Source organism: Mercenaria mercenaria, chromosome 13 (assembly GCF_021730395.1).
Source record: "Mercenaria mercenaria strain notata chromosome 13, MADL_Memer_1, whole genome shotgun sequence".
In the NCBI taxonomy this organism is placed as follows: domain Eukaryota; kingdom Metazoa; phylum Mollusca; class Bivalvia; order Venerida; family Veneridae; genus Mercenaria; species Mercenaria mercenaria.
In genome coordinates this window covers 22,057,648-22,077,069 of record NC_069373.1, presented here as the reverse complement: position 1 = coordinate 22,077,069, position 19,422 = coordinate 22,057,648, and the positions used below count along the sequence as shown (strand labels likewise).

General features: G+C 36.0%; 1 protein-coding gene across 1 annotated transcript in view; it reads right to left on the bottom strand.

The window, feature by feature from the left end:
• The window catches only part of LOC123530477 (early endosome antigen 1-like), a 185,499-nt gene that overhangs the window by 140,259 nt on the left and 25,818 nt on the right, over positions 1–19,422 (bottom strand). The window contains exons 13-18 of the mRNA XM_053520786.1: positions 19,014–19,119; positions 16,873–17,249; positions 15,769–15,949; positions 11,478–11,645; positions 10,967–11,104; positions 9,381–9,467 (exon numbers count right to left, since the gene is read on the bottom strand). Coding sequence (XP_053376761.1) covers positions 9,381–9,467; positions 10,967–11,104; positions 11,478–11,645; positions 15,769–15,949; positions 16,873–17,249; positions 19,014–19,119 — 1,057 coding nt within the window. The remainder of the gene's footprint in view (positions 1–9,380; positions 9,468–10,966; positions 11,105–11,477; positions 11,646–15,768; positions 15,950–16,872; positions 17,250–19,013; positions 19,120–19,422) is intronic.

Sequence of the window (19,422 nt, the reverse complement as noted above, 5' to 3'; positions counted from 1 at the left end):
CAATCATATCACTGTGAAGAACAAATACCTCTACACAATCATATCACTGTGAAGAATAAATACCTCCATACAATATAACATTGAAGAGCAAATACCTCCATACAATGATATAACTGTGAAGAACAAATACCTCCAACCAAAGAGAAAATTGTGAACAGAAGTTATCTCCAGACAATAATGTAACTGTAAACAGCAAATACCTCCACTCAAATAATTAACTGTGAACAGCAAATACCTCCACATAAATAATTAACTTTGAACAGCATGTACCTCCATATAAATAATTAACTGTGAACAGCATGTACCTCCACATAAATAATTAACTGTGAACAGCATGTACCTCCATATAAATAATTAACTGTGAACAGCATGTACCTCCACATAAATAATTAACTGTGAACAGCATGTACCTCCACATAAACAAGTGAATGAAGTATTGCTATGCAATACAAAGTCCCCTACTGGAAAGCACTTAATTTTCTCTACTGCAGTATAACATAATGAACTGATATCTGTCAATGATTTATAAATAATATTGGAAATTATTTTAGAATTAAAATAATTTAATTTATTTTTTCTTAAATTGTTGCTCGTTAATTACCGTCTGCTAGTTTATTAAATTGTCGTCTGTTTTCGAAGATAAACGTGTCATCGATATTGTTACACTTGGCTGATCTGAACTGGTTCCTATTGATACTGGTACCCAGTCGATATAATATAAATACCAATAATCTCGTGCAGTTCTCTCACATTTTGCTAGCTACACCGTCGGTAACGTCAAAACTATTTACATGTTTTGATTTATCATTGCAATGCCTCGTGGTCAAAGGCGGGAACTGATATTTCGGAGGAATCCTTGCAACAGAAATGTTCTGCAGTATGCTCCTCAGGACAATGGCAAGAGGGATGCTAGGTGCAGATGCTTTAGAAGAGAATGTTGTTGACGGTGTTACCAATCTTCTGCCGGTATGTCAAAACATAATATCACAGATTTAGTAGATTGTTTCTTGTTCAAACATAGAGCCTTAGGTTTTTTCATAATATTCACGAATGGGGTGTGGCGACGCAAATATATATCTACGCACGCGTCTACAGGCTATCCTTTTGACTCTATTTTGGCATACAATATCAGTAAACTCGGTTCCACGGTTATTCAAATTTTACTGTGTATATAACTTTTGATGACATAAGGCAACATGTACTACACTTAGCTCGCAAAATCAAAGGTGTTTTGTATGCACAAATGTATAATTTGATTTAATAGTCGCTATTTTGACAGGCGTCTCTGTTCATAGTCATGATTTCCATGCTTTTTCAGTGTCAATTTAAGGTTATAAGGTAGAACTGGAGCAGGTGTCTAACAACAGTTCGTTCTTGTAAACATCATGTTTGTAAAATTAGATTTAGTTTTTGTATCCTAGCTACGATTTTCATATTTTGATATTTATAAGAATTTTGCATGTAGAGAAATATTTGTTTTGAAAACTTCTGGTACGAATGACCTAGTAATTGAACTGTATTTGACATTTCTTTACAAACTTTACGCTCGACAGATGTTTACTTAGCGATTCAGGGTCAGCTTTAATTAAATGTTAAGGCGAGTAGATAAATTAGGTATTACAACCGAAATGCACAGTCAAAAGGGGTTTGGTAGTTAATCTGAATAGTTATTAGCGCATTGAATGTACAGTAAAATATTAAGTTTTTTTGAGAAATCTACTAATGAATTCATCACTTACATTTCAGTATACCAGGTATTCTTACAAAATTGATGAGATATTGCATTATATGTATAACTTCAGAGATCGCGCATTGCGTTAGAAGAACTTATTCATTCACGAGTTATGACGATCAATTTCTTTTACGTCAAAGCACTTCAGCTCCATGGTATAAGTCAAACAGTAATTTATGGGCCATTACATGCTGGTTAAACCAGTTAACATCAGTTTTTATGCATATGTATTATGACTGTAATTTCTGTAATCGTACGTGGTTTATTCGCAAATTTGCTTACGATGTAAAGTGTACAAATTTCAACGCGCATATAAAGTCTTTAAGTAATCAAAAGTTTTCGTCTTTTTGTTCGAGTTTCCTTTCATAAAGGATCACTTCTCAGATTCTGTCAGTTTAGGAAACATAAAAGTTGGAACATCTTATCTGTTACACAAACTGTCTTCTAATTTAATTGAATTGCTATGTTCACTTTAAGAGTTATAGTTAAATACGTTTCACTGAATTCAGAATAATCAATATGCAAATTTAAAATAATATTGAAACTGACCGAGTAGCCGGTCCCACTGCTAAATTTCAAGATTTCAGTAAAATGTTTCATTTCACAAAAATATTTCAGGTGAATATAGAGGAACTCACCATTTACCAAACAATGAACGATCTTATTAACGGTTAATATAAATGGGCTCAATAATTAGGTCACTTCGGATCTCAGTTTACGTCATTCATGCGCAGCAGGTTCAATTTAACCATTTATAAATAGTTTACGTTATGTAGCATAGAAGCAGATACACGAGGACGTTGACATATCAATTAAAGTAGCTTTCATTTGTAACTTAACCAGGTACATAACATTTGAATAGTTTGCTAGATTTTAGAATCTGCATAAATCAAAGCTGAACACTAATAAATTGTCACATTTCTAAGATTGTACCGGTTCGTCACGATGACAATTTTTACCGGTCAATCTTTACTCGCCGTTTTTGGTCTGACAAAACTATATCATCATACAAGAATTAGGATATTTAACAATGTTATGATTTTTACAAAAAAAAATCAGTTGGATTTCAGTTTTTTCTGTTACAAACTAAGATTTATAATTTTGTCTATTGATAGTACCCGGGTGAATATTCCGATTTTGGTATTTATTTTCACCGTCACTGGTCACTGATGACTTGATTTATGATACAGACCTGGATTTACAGCAAACATAACATTGACGGAATTGTTTCCAATCTTAGCGGCGGTTGTGGTTTGGGGATCAGACTTATTAAACAACTGCTGAATAATAAGTAATAAATCTAAAAGCTCTTTTGCCTCAATAGGGCAGTTATAAGTATCTTGTACAAACTATCATGTAGTTGTCAGATTTTATTGCTTTCCTATATACGCTGAACATGTACCAGGTCGTCACGATGACATTTTTGGTTTAAGTTATTCAGATTCAGATAAGCAGCTCCTGATGTAGATCCATAGAGTTCGAACATAATGTTACAATCTTAAATAAAAGTAGCACTTATACCTCAGTTACATACAATACAGCTATTAAATCATTATAAAAAAAAAAAATCACTTACCGTTTACCTTAACAATGACCGATATCAACCCATCACATTATTTTCTTATAGTGTATGTTGTTTTGTGAAAGACGAATTTAACTTACATTACAGGCTTAAAATCCTACCCCGCTGCTATTCAATTAATTCTGTTGTGTGTATGCAACCATGATTATAATAGGCACGTACCACACTGTTGCACGCAAAACTAATGGTATTTCATATAGAATTATATATAAAATAGACTCTATTTTGACAGGTATCACTGTTCATAGTCGGGATTTTCTTGCTTTTTCAGTTACGATTCAAGGTTAAAATGTAGGACGGGAGCAGGGCTTTAAATTTATTTCACAAACTGCACGGGTTTTTCATTTACATACGGGTTTCGTCATAAATGAACTGTTAGACGGCTGTCGAAATAATTGTGCTACCCGAGACAAGCGGGCTCTATCGACAAAGTTTTTAATAAAGGTCAAATGCGACTGTTTCCCGTGCACGATATACGAGGAATACGAGTTGAAAATATGTTTGACTTTGTTTATTGTATCATACTTTGGTTTGTTTATGTGAGCAAACGATTAACATACAAATTGTTCAAGTTTCAGACTTGTCCGTAGTTGAGAACAAATATGCGTATATAAAATTTCAAAACAATGAAATATGTATCTATCAAAACCCGTTATTTCAGAATTAAGGAGTAGAAATCGGGTCACATAAATTTTTCTATAGGCGCAGACAAAATGTGTTCTGTATGTGCATTAATTATCTCAATTAATAGAGAAATGATCGTAAACTCAGGACTTCTACTCGTTAATCTGGAGTAAAATGTCAGTTTTTTCTTTTTTCTGCCGTTTCAGCCAAATCTTTAAAAGGGGAGCTTGTACTGTCTAATTGTTGATGCAAGTTATATCAAAATCATAGCTTTGGAAGTTGTAAGATTAGATTTAGTAATATATGGCCTACCGCAAGTTAGTTTATTCAGGTGGCAAATTCATTATAATTAGGCTCGATATTGATGCTATGCCACATTTTGTTTCGGTCAGATGGAATACAGTATAAGAAAGTAGGACTACAGTTTTTTGGTGATTACATAAAAAATGCGATTTTTTAAAGAAGAGTTTGAAAGGCCGTAGAATTTTGGCGGATAAATTATAAATTTATTGTGGAGGCAAAATTCTGTCGGCCGTGAGGTGAGCGGATACGGTGTCTGTATGTTTGCATTCAAGTTGCGTACTTTGGGGTATCATATGTTTACCAGTTTGTGTTAACTGGATAGTAAAAGGTTTCGCCCTAGTACTTGGCAATTCCTAGTGTTGCGTATGTTGCGTTGCTCTCAGTGGTGTCACTTTGCCTTGCCTTGCCTTGCCTTGCCTTTCATTGACTCGTGTTGCGGTTTCGCTCATTCTCGGTGAAACCCGAAATGGGTGGAATGGTAGCTCGACGTTCAATTGAAATTGTTGTGTGTTTGCATTTGAGTGATACCTGTTATAAAGTGCAAAGTGTCTTGTGTTGCTTTGCCTTTGAGTGACACCTGTTACAAAGTACAAAGTGTCTTGCGTTACTTTGCGTTGTTTGAGTGATACCTGTTACAAAGTACAAAGTGTCTTGCATTGCTTTGCCTTGTGGTCCGTTGTGTTATATTGCCTCGCTTTACATTGGCTAGGGTTGTGCATTTGACTGCATCCCGGTGACACCCGGGCTGGGTTGGATTCACAATTCGAAGTTCGATGGATTGCCCAGTTGGGTTGTTTTTGCAAGCCTTGGGTTGGTGCGTCTGTTCTCCTCTCGGTCGACGGATTTTGCTGTGCTTTTAACGACTCTACACGGTGAGACCCTTGTTGAGTCATGAGCGGCCGATCAACTCCCAATATTGTCAATATACTTTTACTGAATTTAATTAAATTATTACAAAATGTATCATGCGTATGTTTTACTATCGTTGTAAGTATCAGTGCATATTCTTGATGAATAAAGAGTGTTGTATGAGATAATTGGTTTTTATTTTGAGTAATAAAATAGTGGAAATTATTTTAGAATTAAAATAATTTAATTTATTTTTTCTTAAATTGTTGCTCGTTAATTACCGTCTGCTAGTTTATTAAATTGTCGTCTGTTTTCGAAGATAAACGTGTCATCGATATTGTTACACTTGGCTAATCTGAACTGGTTCCTATTGATACTGGTACCCAGTCGATATAATATAAATACCAATAATCTCGTGCAGTTCTCCCACATTTTGCTAGCTACACCGTCGGTAACGTCAAAACTACCCGCCCGCCACACCCTGTATTTATAGGAAACTTTCGAAACATAGAGTTTTGCATCTTTAATTTCGGGCTAGTATTGTAGTTTTAACAACTTGCTAGAATACTTTGTCAGTATTTTTATATACACTTTACTGATCTATTTATGTTGATCTTACATCATCTGTGGAATGTTTTATGAAATTGGTTCAAAGTTGTAAAGGAAATTTGCATAAAGTCCATCTATTTAACAATAGCTAACGTTGATGTTCTAGTTTAAGTTAATTGTTATTGTCCACCCGGTCTTGACGACTGAGTTGTTAGGTACTGCCGTCTTTTACTTACAATTGCAGGGTTTAAACCGTGCCAAAGTAAATTGATGAGGGTGATATACCGGAGAGCAATAACACTGCAGGAGATAACACATCCAGCCATCAAAATGTATGACGGGGCTAGAGGTCATCTTGTTACGTGACCAAGGACTTCCAAATGTGAGATGTTCATACCGTGTTATGAAGAAAAAACTGTGACATTTTGATGCAGTGTATATAAATTTTGTTATTTAAGAAAACGGTTTAGCATGGGCGTGACTATATTTGTATAAGACTCTCCAGTATAATTTGAAAGATTTTATACTTCTTTAAAAAGGCATGGGATAGTTGATTGATATTAATATACGTATTTCTAGTATTAAAATATATAAACTAAATGTACAAGAAGACAATAGTGAAGTAATAAAATTATTAGAATAAGTTTCACTTTTTAAGTTAAATGTGTCGTATTGACATGAAATTCAAGGACAGGAAAATAATTATAGGAAGTATTGACTGTCGTAAATATTATTTCATGTGAACTTAAAAACTTTGTGATCACAGTTGGATATCACTAAGAAAATTCTACTATTACTTGTGGTTACAATTATTATGTAAGACTCTGGCTTTTTAACTGTGACATTTGATAGACCTTAATATTAGTTTTTCTTCATCTTGTCATAATACTATAAGTAAAAGGTGTTTATTTATAATACTGGCTTGATGGATATTGTCGCTCATAATATGTTGGCAGCAAAATTCTGTCGGCCGTGAGGTGAGCGGATACGGTGTCTGTATGTTTGCATTCAAGTTGCGTACTTTGGGGTATCATATGTTTACCAGTTTGTGTTAACTGGATAGTAAAAGGTTTCGCCCTAGTACTTGGCAATTCCTAGTGTTGCGTGTGTTGCGTATGTTGCGTATGTTGCGTTGCTCTCAGTGGTGTCACTTTGCCTTGCCTTGCCTTGCCTTGCCTTGCCTTTCATTGACTCGTGTTGCGGTTTCGCTCATTCTCGGTGAAACCCGAAATGGGTGGAATGGTAGCTCGACGTTCAATTGAAATTGTTGTGTGTTTGCATTTGAGTGATACCTGTTATAAAGTGCAAAGTGTCTTGTGTTGCTTTGCCTTTGAGTGACACCTGTTACAAAGTACAAAGTGTCTTGCGTTACTTTGCGTTGTTTGAGTGATACCTGTTACAAAGTACAAAGTGTCTTGCATTGCTTTGCCTTGTGGTCCGTTGTGTTATATTGCCTCGCTTTACATTGGCTAGGGTTGTGCATTTGACTGCATCCCGGTGACACCCGGGCTGGGTTGGATTCACAATTCGAAGTTCGATGGATTGCCCAGTTGCGTTGTTTTTGCAAGCCTTGGGTTGGTGCGTCTGTTCTCCTCTCGGTCGACGGATTTTGCTGTGCTTTTAACGACTCTACACGGTGAGACCCTTGTTGAGTCATGAGCGGCCGATCAACTCCCAATATTGTCAATATACTTCTACTGAATTTAATCAAATTATTACAAAATGTATCATGCGTATGTTTAACTATCGTTGTAAGTATCAGTGCATATTCTTGATGAATAAAGAGTGTTGTATGAGATAATTGGTTTTTATTTTGAGTAATAAAATAATGTACCTTATATACAATATGTTATATCAAAACACTCGGATTAAAATTTGCATATATAAAAACCTACAGTTGTTTTCGTATGGATTTTTTTTGCCAATTATAAAGAAGTTATCATATAAGTTATTTATAGTAAAAACAACAGGAACTTAACCCTAAAAAAAAAATCTATTATATGTACACACAAAACTCTTTACCAAGTAGAGATAGGTCAAAATACACCTAAAAATTCGATGTAACATGCATGTTGTACCACAGAAAAATGGTCTCGATTTTTCCCTACGGCCAGTAATAAAAAAGTAACAATATAATCTATTTATAGTAAAACAAAGGGACATAATTCTAAAAACAAGGGTGCCTCATGGTGGTGAACATTTGTGCCATGTTACAACAAAATCTCTCCAAGTACCTTCATACAATGATGTAACTATGAACAGCAAGTACCTTCGTACAATGATGTAACTGTGAACAGCGAGTACCTCCGTACAATGATGTAACTGTGAACAGCGAGTACCTTTGTACAATGATGTAACTGTGAACAGCAAGTACCTTCCTACAATGATGTAACTATGAACAGCAAGTACCTTCGTACAATGATGTAACTATGAACAGCAAGTACCTTCGTACAATGATGTAACTCGTAACAGCAAATATATCTATACAAAGATATATCTGTGAATATCAAATACCCACATACAATGATATAACTCCGAAAAGGTAATACCCCTATACAAAGATATATCTGTGAATATCAAATACCCCCATGCAATGATATAACTGTGAACAGCACATATCTCCATGCAAAGGTTTGGCAAGATGTGTTTGCAATTTTCTGATAAGAAAATTTTCATGGTCTTTGTGATAGGACTGTGTAGGGTACTTTACACCTTGCACATAAAGAATCAGTAATTCCTGTATCTTGCCCTACCCTTCAAAACACAAAGAGACCAAAGTCCTTCTATTTTGGTAACTGGTCGTAAATGTAAACAAGAGTTGTTTGTACTCATTTGGTGAGTAAATGACCCCTTTTGTTTTTGAGTCCAGTTTGTGAATGTCACAGTGGTCTGAATGCTTCAAAGGGTTAATAAGTTAAAAACCAGCTGGCCTACTGCCTACAAACTTGATGGTGATTTCCTGCGGTGGGATGATAACCTTAAATATTTTTGGGGTCAGTTGGTCAAGGGTGACGGTCACAATGATCTTGTGAATGGAAACGGTTTCTGCTAAATGATTTACTATAAATGTAGCCTACAGTTGTCAAACTTCATAGGATAACATGACCCCTATTGTTTTAGGGTTCAGTAGCTTGAAGGTCAAGTACATAGTCACATTTAGCCTGAAAATTGTATCTGGTCAGTATCTGGAGAATACTTGGGCATGTGGCCTTAAAAACTTTATAGAATGATTGATTATAGCCTGACTGTAGCCTGTAAATGACCCCAATGTTTGGTCAAAAGATCAAGGTCAGAGCATTCAGTTACATACACAGTTGCCTCCAATATGCCATCATGGGTGGCATGGATGAGTACAATCATTGCATGAAGTTTGACAACATAAGCCAAGGCATTCTTTAGTTACTGAGCTCAAATCATTTTCAGTCTTAAGGTCACTGCTATCTTGATCTGACCTTGACCTTTGACCAACTGACCCCAAAGCAATGATATTCATCTATCAACAGCATGCAATTATCCATTGAAGTTAGACCATTGTAGGGCCAAGCATTCTTAAGAACTTTACTGATCAGAAATCAAATGATCTACTGACTGATGGACCAACAGACATAAGGACAGACCGACCCACAGACAATGAGCAAAATATTATACTCCCTCTTCCTAAATGAAGGTGGTGGATGACAAATTTAGATAAAGTTTTAATTTTAGGTATGCTGGAGAAATATATAATGATGGAAGATTTACCTGTGTCTCATATTGTTCTTGTATAGATGACAGGTGTTTATTCAAGTCTTCCAACTCAGATTTACCTTTCTCCTGCAGAGACTGACACTGAAATTTACCATGAAATATTTACTCCAATCATTATAAAATGTTGGTAATTTTCTCAAACAGGATAAAGCATTCAAAGAAGAAGAGTTGGACATCTACAAAAATGTACTGTAGCCTAATATGTTACTGCATTAAGTTGTAGGGATTTGTGCTTTTCTTTAAATTTTGTTGACTTTTGAAGTCCGCAAATCTAGATATAGTCAATCTTGTAGCACACTACAGAATCATTAACTGGTCCATCATTCAACTTGGGCAGTAGCAATTATTAATCGATGGGGTGTTCACTGAAAATTTACTGACTGAATAGCAAACAGTGCAGACCACGATCAGCTTGCACAGATGTGCAGCCTGACCTTGGTCTGCACTGGCTGCAAAGGCAGAATCACTTGCGGGCAGCAGGCTAAAGGTTAATATATGTTGGGGTCAAATTTTCATGAATTTCATGGTTGCATTAATCAATGAAATTTAATCCAAATGAACAAACACAATCTCCAGTTACAGTTATTTCTAATTTTAAATTCAAGAATTCATATCCCAATGAAAATGCTGTAACTGCTGAAACCACAAAGTTTAATGCCCTGGGATTTAAATGATTTCATAGAATATGAATGTAGCAAATCTATATTTTTAAGTAAAAGATATATTAAACAAGAGGCCCAAATGGGCCTAAGCAACTCATCTGAATATAATCAAGGTCTTTCTATTTTAGACTCTAGCTGACTCTAAAAGTGACCAAGCAACCCCATTAAAAATTGGGAGAAGACCTTACAATGATGCTACAGAAAATACTTGATGAAAATCCATCAAGCAGTTCATGAGGTGAGCAGTCATTTAAAGGTATTTCTATTTTTAGCTCTAGTGGCCCCTAAAATGGGCCCCTTCATCTGATCAAATTTGGCAGAGGACCTTATAATAATGCTACAGACCAAAGTTGATGAAGATCCATAAAGCAGTTCATGAGAAGAAGTTGTTTAAAGGTTTTCTAACCTTATCTTTGACATCCCTTTAAAGGTGCCAAGCTTGATCATTCAGATAAATTTGAAAGAGGTTCAAGCCAGGATGCTACTGACCAAGTTAGATGTAATTCTGACAAGTAGTTTAACTATACATCTATGCAGTTACATAAAGGTAATGATAAACAAACATACATGTGCTGATCACAAATAACATGATAAAGAGTACAATTTTACAACAACATCCATATCAGAATCAGATACATTCTATCATTACCCCATTACTGTCTATCAAAATTGGAATTACAAAAGTTTTTTCGTCTTTTTTCAATGTTAACTTTAATCTAATCATATGGAAACTGCTTAGATAGCTCTATCACTTGGTGCTCAGCATTAAAAGGGAAACTGGCTTCTCATCTCTTAACCTCATGGCGATGGATTCAATCAGGAATTAGGTGTTAAGAGTGACTAAAATAAGTTGTAGGACTTTCTACACAATCAACCTAAAATAAAGTAGTATAAGCTAAATGCATGGAAACTACAAACCTTTTCCAAATCGACAGTAACTTGATTAATTTGTAGTTCCTTGTTGTGTAACTGTCCTTGAAATTCTATTTTAGCTTCCATCTTCTCTTTCTCAAGAGCCGTCACTAGTTTGTCCTTCTCTTCTACAGTACACTGTAGCTGTAATAAACAATATAAAGTTGGCCATCATAGATGCTAGCATAGAAATTTAGTATCTATTTTGATCACTCAACATTGTATACTCTCAACATTACAACCTATTTTTTTTTTATTTGTAAGAATTTAGTTGCTGTTAACTATAAAGATGACCTTTGACATCAACGTAATAAAATGGATTCTTCAGTATTGGCTGTTTCTCAGTTAACACAATCAAGTTTTCTTTTTATTAGTTTTGTTCGTTATGTTCAAGGGAATCTTATTTTACTTTTATGTAAAAACCTAGACATTCATATTGGAAATTTTTATATTCACTTTTACAGAAAGTTAAAAAATAAATGGAATAATCTTGCATTTGTATATAGCTAAATGCTACCTTTTTAAGTTCATCAGCTGTGTCTGTAAACTTGGCATCATTTTCCTCTAGCTGTCTGTTAAGCTGTGATATATCTGTTTGCAGTTTATCTATCACTGTTGTTAGTTCTGTTATCTTTACAGACTTCTCCTGCAGTTTCTGGTACACGCTGTCACTCTTTTCCTGTCCCTGTATACGTTACATATAAAGAATAATTAAGAAAAAACATACTGATCAAGTTTTGTAATGACTGGGCCTAAATTGTGACATCTGGAGAGTAAAAAAGAGCTGTCATTATAAGTGACAAATGCCCCTGAAGCATGCCAAAGAATGCTACAGCTGTCTGTGCAAAATATGCCAAAATAGTTTAGGTATGAATCATTTTGTGACCTTGACCTTGACCCGAGAGAACCAGGTCATAAAGGTGACACACCATCTCAATATCATTAACATTTATGTCAAATTATTTTCAAATCCCTTGATAAATGGCAGAGTTATGGACAAGACAAGAAACAGACCATGTTAACCTTTGACTTCTAAGTGTGACCTTGACCTTAGAGCTAGAGGTCTGGATCTTGTGCATGACACATCGTTTCAATATGGGGAATATTTAAGCAGAGTTATGAACCGGACACAAAAAAGACCCTGTTAACATTTGACTTCTAAGTGTGACCTTGACTTTGGAGCTAGGTGTCTGGTCTTGCACATGACAAGTCTTCTCATTAAGGCAAACATTTATGCCAACCTATTTCAAAGTCCCTTTATGGATGGCAGAGTTACAGCACTGACAAGAATTTACACAGACGCACGCGTATCTTTGGGTAGCATAACAATCCAACTATTCACCCTTGATGCTTGACCATCTACCTACATTCAGCATGATGTTTTGAACATGAACAGCTAAAAACTACTTAAATATAACAATATTTTACAAAGCCAAAAGATACAACAGCTCGTCAAACACGAAATGCCCCCCTTGATGCATTCAGTAATTGCACAAGGAACAGAAATGATATGCTCACTGTAAACGAAAGTTCTACCATTCTGGTTTAATCCGACCTTGACCTTTAACCTAACAAGAGATTACAGTGTGATCTTGGCGCCATCCACTGAGCCATTTTTGAATGTTCCAAATTTCAAGACTAGCTCAAGGTCAAAATCAAGGTCAGTTTTCATTTCGGTACAAAACAATGTGTATGTGGTCCAAATTTGAAAGCTGTGGCTTGAGAAATGTGAAAGTAGGTCACAAGATCAATTTCAAGGTCAAAATCAATTTCGGTAGACAGAATTGTACATGTGCTTCAAATTTGGAGGCTGCAGCTTGAGAAATGTGAAAGTAGGTAATAGGTAAAAATCAATGTCAAATTTCAATTCAGAACACAAAAATATGCATGCGTTCCAAATTTGAAGCCTGTAGCTTCAGAAATGTGAAAGTAGGTCACAAGGTCAATCTCAAGATCAAAGTTCATTTTGGTACACAAAACTATGCATGTGGTTCAAATTTGAAGGCTGTAGCTTGAGAAATGTGAAAGTAGGGCACTAGGTCAAAATCAAGGTCAAATTTTATTTCGGAACACAAAACTACGCAAGTGGTCCAAATTTGAAGCCTGTACCTTCAGAAATGTGAAAGTAGGTCACAAGGTCAATCTCAAGATCAAAGTTCATTTTGGTACACAAAACTATGCATGTGGTTCAAATTTGAAGGCTGTAGCTTGAGAAATGTGAAAGTAGGGCACTAGGTCAAAATCAAGGTCAAATTTTATTTCGGAACACAAAATTATGCATGTGGTCCAAATTTGAAGCCTGTACCTTCAGAAATGTGAAAGTAGGTCACAAGGTCAATCTCAAGATCAAAGTTCATTTTGGTACACAAAACTATGCATGTGGTCCAAATTTGAAGGCTATAGCTAGAGAAATGTGAAAGTAGGTCACTAGGTCAAAATCAAGGTCAAATTTTATATTGGAACAAAAAACTATGCATGTGGTCCAAATTTGAAGCCTGCACCTTCAAAAATGTGAAAGTAGGTCACTAGGTCAATAACAAGGTCAAAGTTTTTTTCCGTGCGCAAACCTATGCATGTGGTCCAAATTTGAAGGCTGTAACTACAGAAATGTGAAAGTAGGTCACTAGGTCAAGATCAAGGTCAACTCATGTCAAGGTTCATCTTGCCACTCAAAACTATACATGTGGTCCAAATTTGAATGATGTTAGTTATGGACATGAAGATTCTAAGTTTTTCCCTATATAAGTCTATATGAACCATGTGACCGACCCCTGGGGCGGGGCATATTTGACCCTAGGGGGATAATTTGAACAAACTTGGTAGAGAACCACTAGATGATGCTACATTACAAAATATCAAAGCCATAGTCTTTGTGGTTTGGACAAGAAGATTTTCAAAGTTTTTCCCTAATAAGTCTATGTAAACCATGTGACCCCCAGGGCGGAGCCATATTTGACCCTAGGGGAATAATTTGAATAATCTTAGTAGAGTACCACTAGATGATGTCATATATAAAATATCAAAGAAACCGTTTAACTGTTCCTGGCAAATGTGACCTTGACCTTTGATCTAATGACCTCAAAATCAATCGGGGTCATCTGCTGGTCATGGCCAACCTATCTATCAATTTTCTTGATACTAGGCCCAAGTGTTCTTGAGTTATTGCCTGAAAACCATTTTACTGTTCCTGGTCACTGTTACCTTGACCTTTGACATACTGACCTCAAAATCAATAGGGGTCATCTGCTGGTCATGACCAACCTCCCTATAAATTTTCGTGACCCTAGGCCTAAGCGTTCTTGAGTTATCATCCGGAAACCGTTTAACTGTTCAGGGTCACTGTGACCTTGACCTTTAACATACTGACCTCAAAATCAATAGGGGTCATCTGCTGGTCATGACCAACTTCCCTATCAATTTTCATGATCCTAGGCCCGAGTGTTCTTGAGTTATCATCCGGAAACCGTTTTACTATTCAGGGTCACTGTGACCTTGACCTTTGATATAGACCTAAAAATCAATAGGGGTCATCTGCTGGTGATGATCAACCTCCCTATCAACTTTCATGATCCTAGGCCCAAGCGTTCTTGAGTTATCATCTGGAAACGGACTGGACTACATTCCGAACGACCGACCGACAGACCAACCGACCGACATCTGCAAAACAATATACCCCTCCTTCTTCGAAGGGGGGCATAAATATTCTAACAACTTCAAAAAAGTGCTCACCTGTGTACAAGGCTTTGAGTGTGTTTGTCTAAGTACAGAGTTAGGTTTCTTCTATATTAGCCTATATTATATACACGTCAACACACATTTTTGAACCTAGGGCAATAATTTGAACAATTAAGGTAGAAATTACAAATCTGATATCACAGGCCAAATATCAAGGCTCTAGCTATTATTGATTCAGAGAAGATTTTCAAAGTTTCTTACATAAAAGCCTATAGTAAGTACATGTCACTTTTTTTTTAGGGCAATAATTTGGACAATTATGGTAGAGAGCCAAACCCTTATATCACATGCCAAATATCAAAGCTCTAGAGAAAAGGATTTTTAAAGTCCGATAGCTGAAAACCTATTTTTACCCAATAAGACCCATATGTTCAATGAACCGGAATCATTTGAAAAACTTTGAAAGGGCTACCCAGAGATTATTTGTGTAAAGTTTCATCAAAATCCATTCAGTGGTAATGCAGGAGATGTTATTTAAAGAAACTGATGATGAAAAGTGACCCCACCCTCTGATGGCCATGTTTTTTGATGAATCAGAAAATTTTTAACAACCTTGGTAGAGGGTCACACAAGGACCATTTGACAATGTGTAAAGTTATTTTAAAATCGGGCCAGCAGTTTCACAAAAGAAGATTTTTTAAAATTTCCAATATATACATATAGGGGAAAGTGACCATAAGGACCATTTGTGTGAAATTATTTCAAAATCGAATCATCGGTTTAGGAGACTTGTTTGAAAATTTTTCTATTTTTATCTCTGGCTATGTGCAAGCAAGCAGAACCGTTTGAACAACTTTGGTAGAGGACCATCCATGCTAAATTTCATCAAAATCCATTCAGCGGTTTTGGGGGCGATGTCTTTTAAACAATTGTTGATGACAGACAGATGGCCGCTCAATGAACACAGCGTGATCACAATAGCTCACCATGAGCACTGCTCAGGTGAGCTTTAAAAAAAAAGTGCTGATTAAGCGGTGAATGCGAAAGGTGTCTGAGAGCACATCAATAAAGAAGCACTTAGATTTCTTTCATTTTTGCCCCTCGACTGATGGTCCCTGTCATACTACACGTACCTTCAGCATGGTGTTTTGAATATGTATCAGCTGTTCATCTTTCATGACAAGTTGGTTCTGAGCTTGTTTAAGCTCAAGTACAGTCTGTTCTAGCTCACTTTTCATCTTCTCTATCTGTTCATCCCTCTCCTTTATCTCTGTCTGAGCTTTACCTATCTCCTCTGTCTTAGAACTTATCTGACTGAAAATTGATACAAGCCATTTCTCACATACTAGTGAGTGCTGTTAAAAAATATACCTTTAATCAAGCAGTTAACACATTACGTGGGCTAAGTGCAAAACTTGGTATAAATAAAGAACATACAATATTTTTGCACTCAACTCTCGGCAGTATGAGAGACTTGCTTTATTTATCAAAATATTGAGACATTTAACTCTTATTCAATTTTTAAAAACATAAAACTGAAATTTGACATAACAAAATCCTCTCTATGGATTTACAACAGTTCTTGCTTTTCTCTTTACTCTTCATCTATAAGCAACTGTTTTTGTCCATACATTAAAATTTGAGCTCAAACAAAACCAATTTTTTATATTGAAATTTTACCATCAGAATGATGAATTTATAATTTGAACAATGCAATTGGCATATCTTCTTAGTTTATACTAATTTATTTTAGATTGATGGAGAAAAAGTTCTACAGCATATAATATTAATCATACTGAACACCTCATTCCTGATGAATTCCATGGCCAGGAAGGAATAAGAGAAAAGGAACCAGAATCCCTTTCAATGCTGAGCACTAAGGGAGGCTGCTACTTGGTAATGATAGAATTTTTCACATCTTTGGTATGACAAGGGCAGGTATCAAACCTATGACCTTCCATTCTTGAAGCAGATAAATTAATACCTGAGCCGTGCCATGACAAAACCAACATAGTGGGTATGCGACCAGCATGGATCCAGACCAGCCTGCGCATCCGCGCAGTCTGGTCAGGCTCCATGCTGTTCGCTTTTAAAGCCTATTGGAATTGGAGAAACTATTAGCGAACAGCATGGATCCTGACCAGACTGCGCGGATGCGCAGGCTGGTCTGGATCCATGCTGGTCGCATACCCACTATGTTGGTTTTCCCATGGCACGGCTCACCTAATCATTCTTACCTTTCAAGATTCTTCTTTTCATGTCCTGACTTAGATAAGTCATTTTCTAACTGTTTAATTATGCTGTCCTTTTCCTTCACTTGCTTCTGTGTCGAGCCCAGTGATTGGCTGACATCTTCTTCCTTTGACTGATACTCTTTCACTTGATTGGATAATTGCTCTTTGTCTGATTTCAACTGACTGTTTTGTCTATCTTTTTCCTCAAGTTTTCTTTGGTTTTCATTTAACTGCTGAGTAATTTCTTTTTCCTTTGTAGCAAACTGATCTTGTAGTTGTTTCAATTCATTTCCAGATTTTTCCAACTTAGATTTTAATTTTGCTATATAAGATTCCTTTTCTTGCATGGTCCTTTGTAAATCTTCCAATTTTTGTGTGGCCTTGAAATATTAGTAATAAATATAAACTGGCGACTTAGGTTTAATAAATCTCTAAAAGACTTTCATAGCATTGTATGACAAGGGATAACCCACAGTTTAATCTTTAACCTGCTAAATTTCTAAAATGGACTGGTCCATCATTCGATTTGGGCAATATACCATTTATTATTCAAAGGTGTGCTCACTGAAAATTTACTGACTGAATAGCAAACAGTGCAGATCATGATCAGCCTGCACAGGCATGCACTGGTTGCAAAGGCAGAATCACTTGCTGACAGCAGGCTAAAGGTTAAACTGCTTTTGTCATTATGTGCCGAGTAAAAATAATACATCAATAATGCAATCATTCAAAGTCTAATTGTCATATCACGAAACAAGGATAATCTGTTACACACATGAGGCAGTACAATTACAGGCTACATGTTATTTGAATATTTTTGAAAATCATCACAAAATGTGATTCATACCATGCACACATAATGGTAATTTCAAAATGACTGAAGTCTTTAGAGATATGTAAATAATGTAAATATGATATATGTCTGCCTGATGTATGTTTCATGTATGCCTGATGTATGTCTGATGTATGCCTGATGTATGTTTCATGTATGCCTCATGTATGTTTCATGTATGCCTGATGTATGTTTCATGTATGCCGAATGTATGTTTCATGTATGCCTCATGTATGTTTCATGTATGCCTGATGTATGTTTCATGTATGCCTGATGTATGTTTGATGTATGCCTGATGTATGTTTCATGTTTGCCTGATGTATGTCTGATGTATGTCTGATGTATGTTTCATGTATGCCCGATGTATGTCTGATGTTTGCCTGATGTATGCCTGATGTATGTCTGATGTCTGCCTGATGTATGTTTCATGTATGCCCGATGTATGTCTGATGTATGTCTCATGTTTGTCTGATGTATGCCTGATGTATGTTTCATGTATGCCCGATGTATGTCTGATGAATGTCTCATGTTTGTCTGATGTATGCCTGATGTATGTCTCATGTATGCCTGATGTATGTCTGATGTATGTCTCATGTTTGTCTGATGTATGCCTGATGTATGTCTCATGTATGCCTGATGTATGTTTCTTGTATGCCTGATGTATGTCTGATGTATGTTTCATGTATGCCTGATGTATGTCTGATGTATGCCTGATGTATGTTTCATGTATGCCTGATGTATGTCTGATGTATGTTTCATGTATGCACGATGTATGTCTGATATGTGCCTGATGTATGTTTCATGTATGCCTGATGTATGTTTGATGTATGCCTGATGTATGTCTGATGTCTGCCTGATGTATGTTTCATGCTTGTCTGATGTATGCCTGATGTATGTCTGATGTATGTTTCATGTATGTCTGATGTATGTCAGATATTTGCCTGATGTATGCCTGATGTATGTCTGATGTCTGCCTGATGTATGTTTCATGTAGGCCTGATGTATGTTTCATGTATGTCTGACAAATTAAAGTAATGACAACCAGTCTTTCATTCGAAGCATGCTGAACCAAAAGACTGTGTCTACAAGTTGAGGGGAAAAAAACAAGTGGACTAGTACTAACATATTTTTACTCTCAAGCTTTGCAAACTGTCTGGCACAGGATCGGGTATCTGTTATATAAAAATATCATCTGTAAGTAAAACTTTGCACAAAAAAAAGAAATTGTCACACATTTAAAGAAGCAAAGATATAGAACATTATAAAGTTGATTAATTATTACAAATGTTCTACAGAACAATCCAAACTATACCTGGCCTTGTTTCTCAAGCAGTGATTTCACCTCACCATCTTTGGAGCTTGTTTGAGACTCATACAGCTTCAGCTGCTCCTCAGCCTTCTGTAATGATGTCTCAAGTCTGCAAACAAAATTTATTTGTGGGTTTGTCTTTGTTGTAACAAAGGTTTGGTTAAGGAAAAGTTTAACTTGCTTTTAATTAGATTTCAAGTCAATTTATAGTAAAACTAACATACAAACAGCAGTAAATGGGGACAACAGTGACACATACAAACAGCAGTTAGTGGGGACAACAGTGACACATACACACAGCAGTTAGTGGGGACAACAGTGACACATACAAACAACAGTTAGTAAGGACAGCAGTGATATATACAAACAGCAGTTAGTAAGGACAGCAGTGATAAATACAAACAGCAGTTAG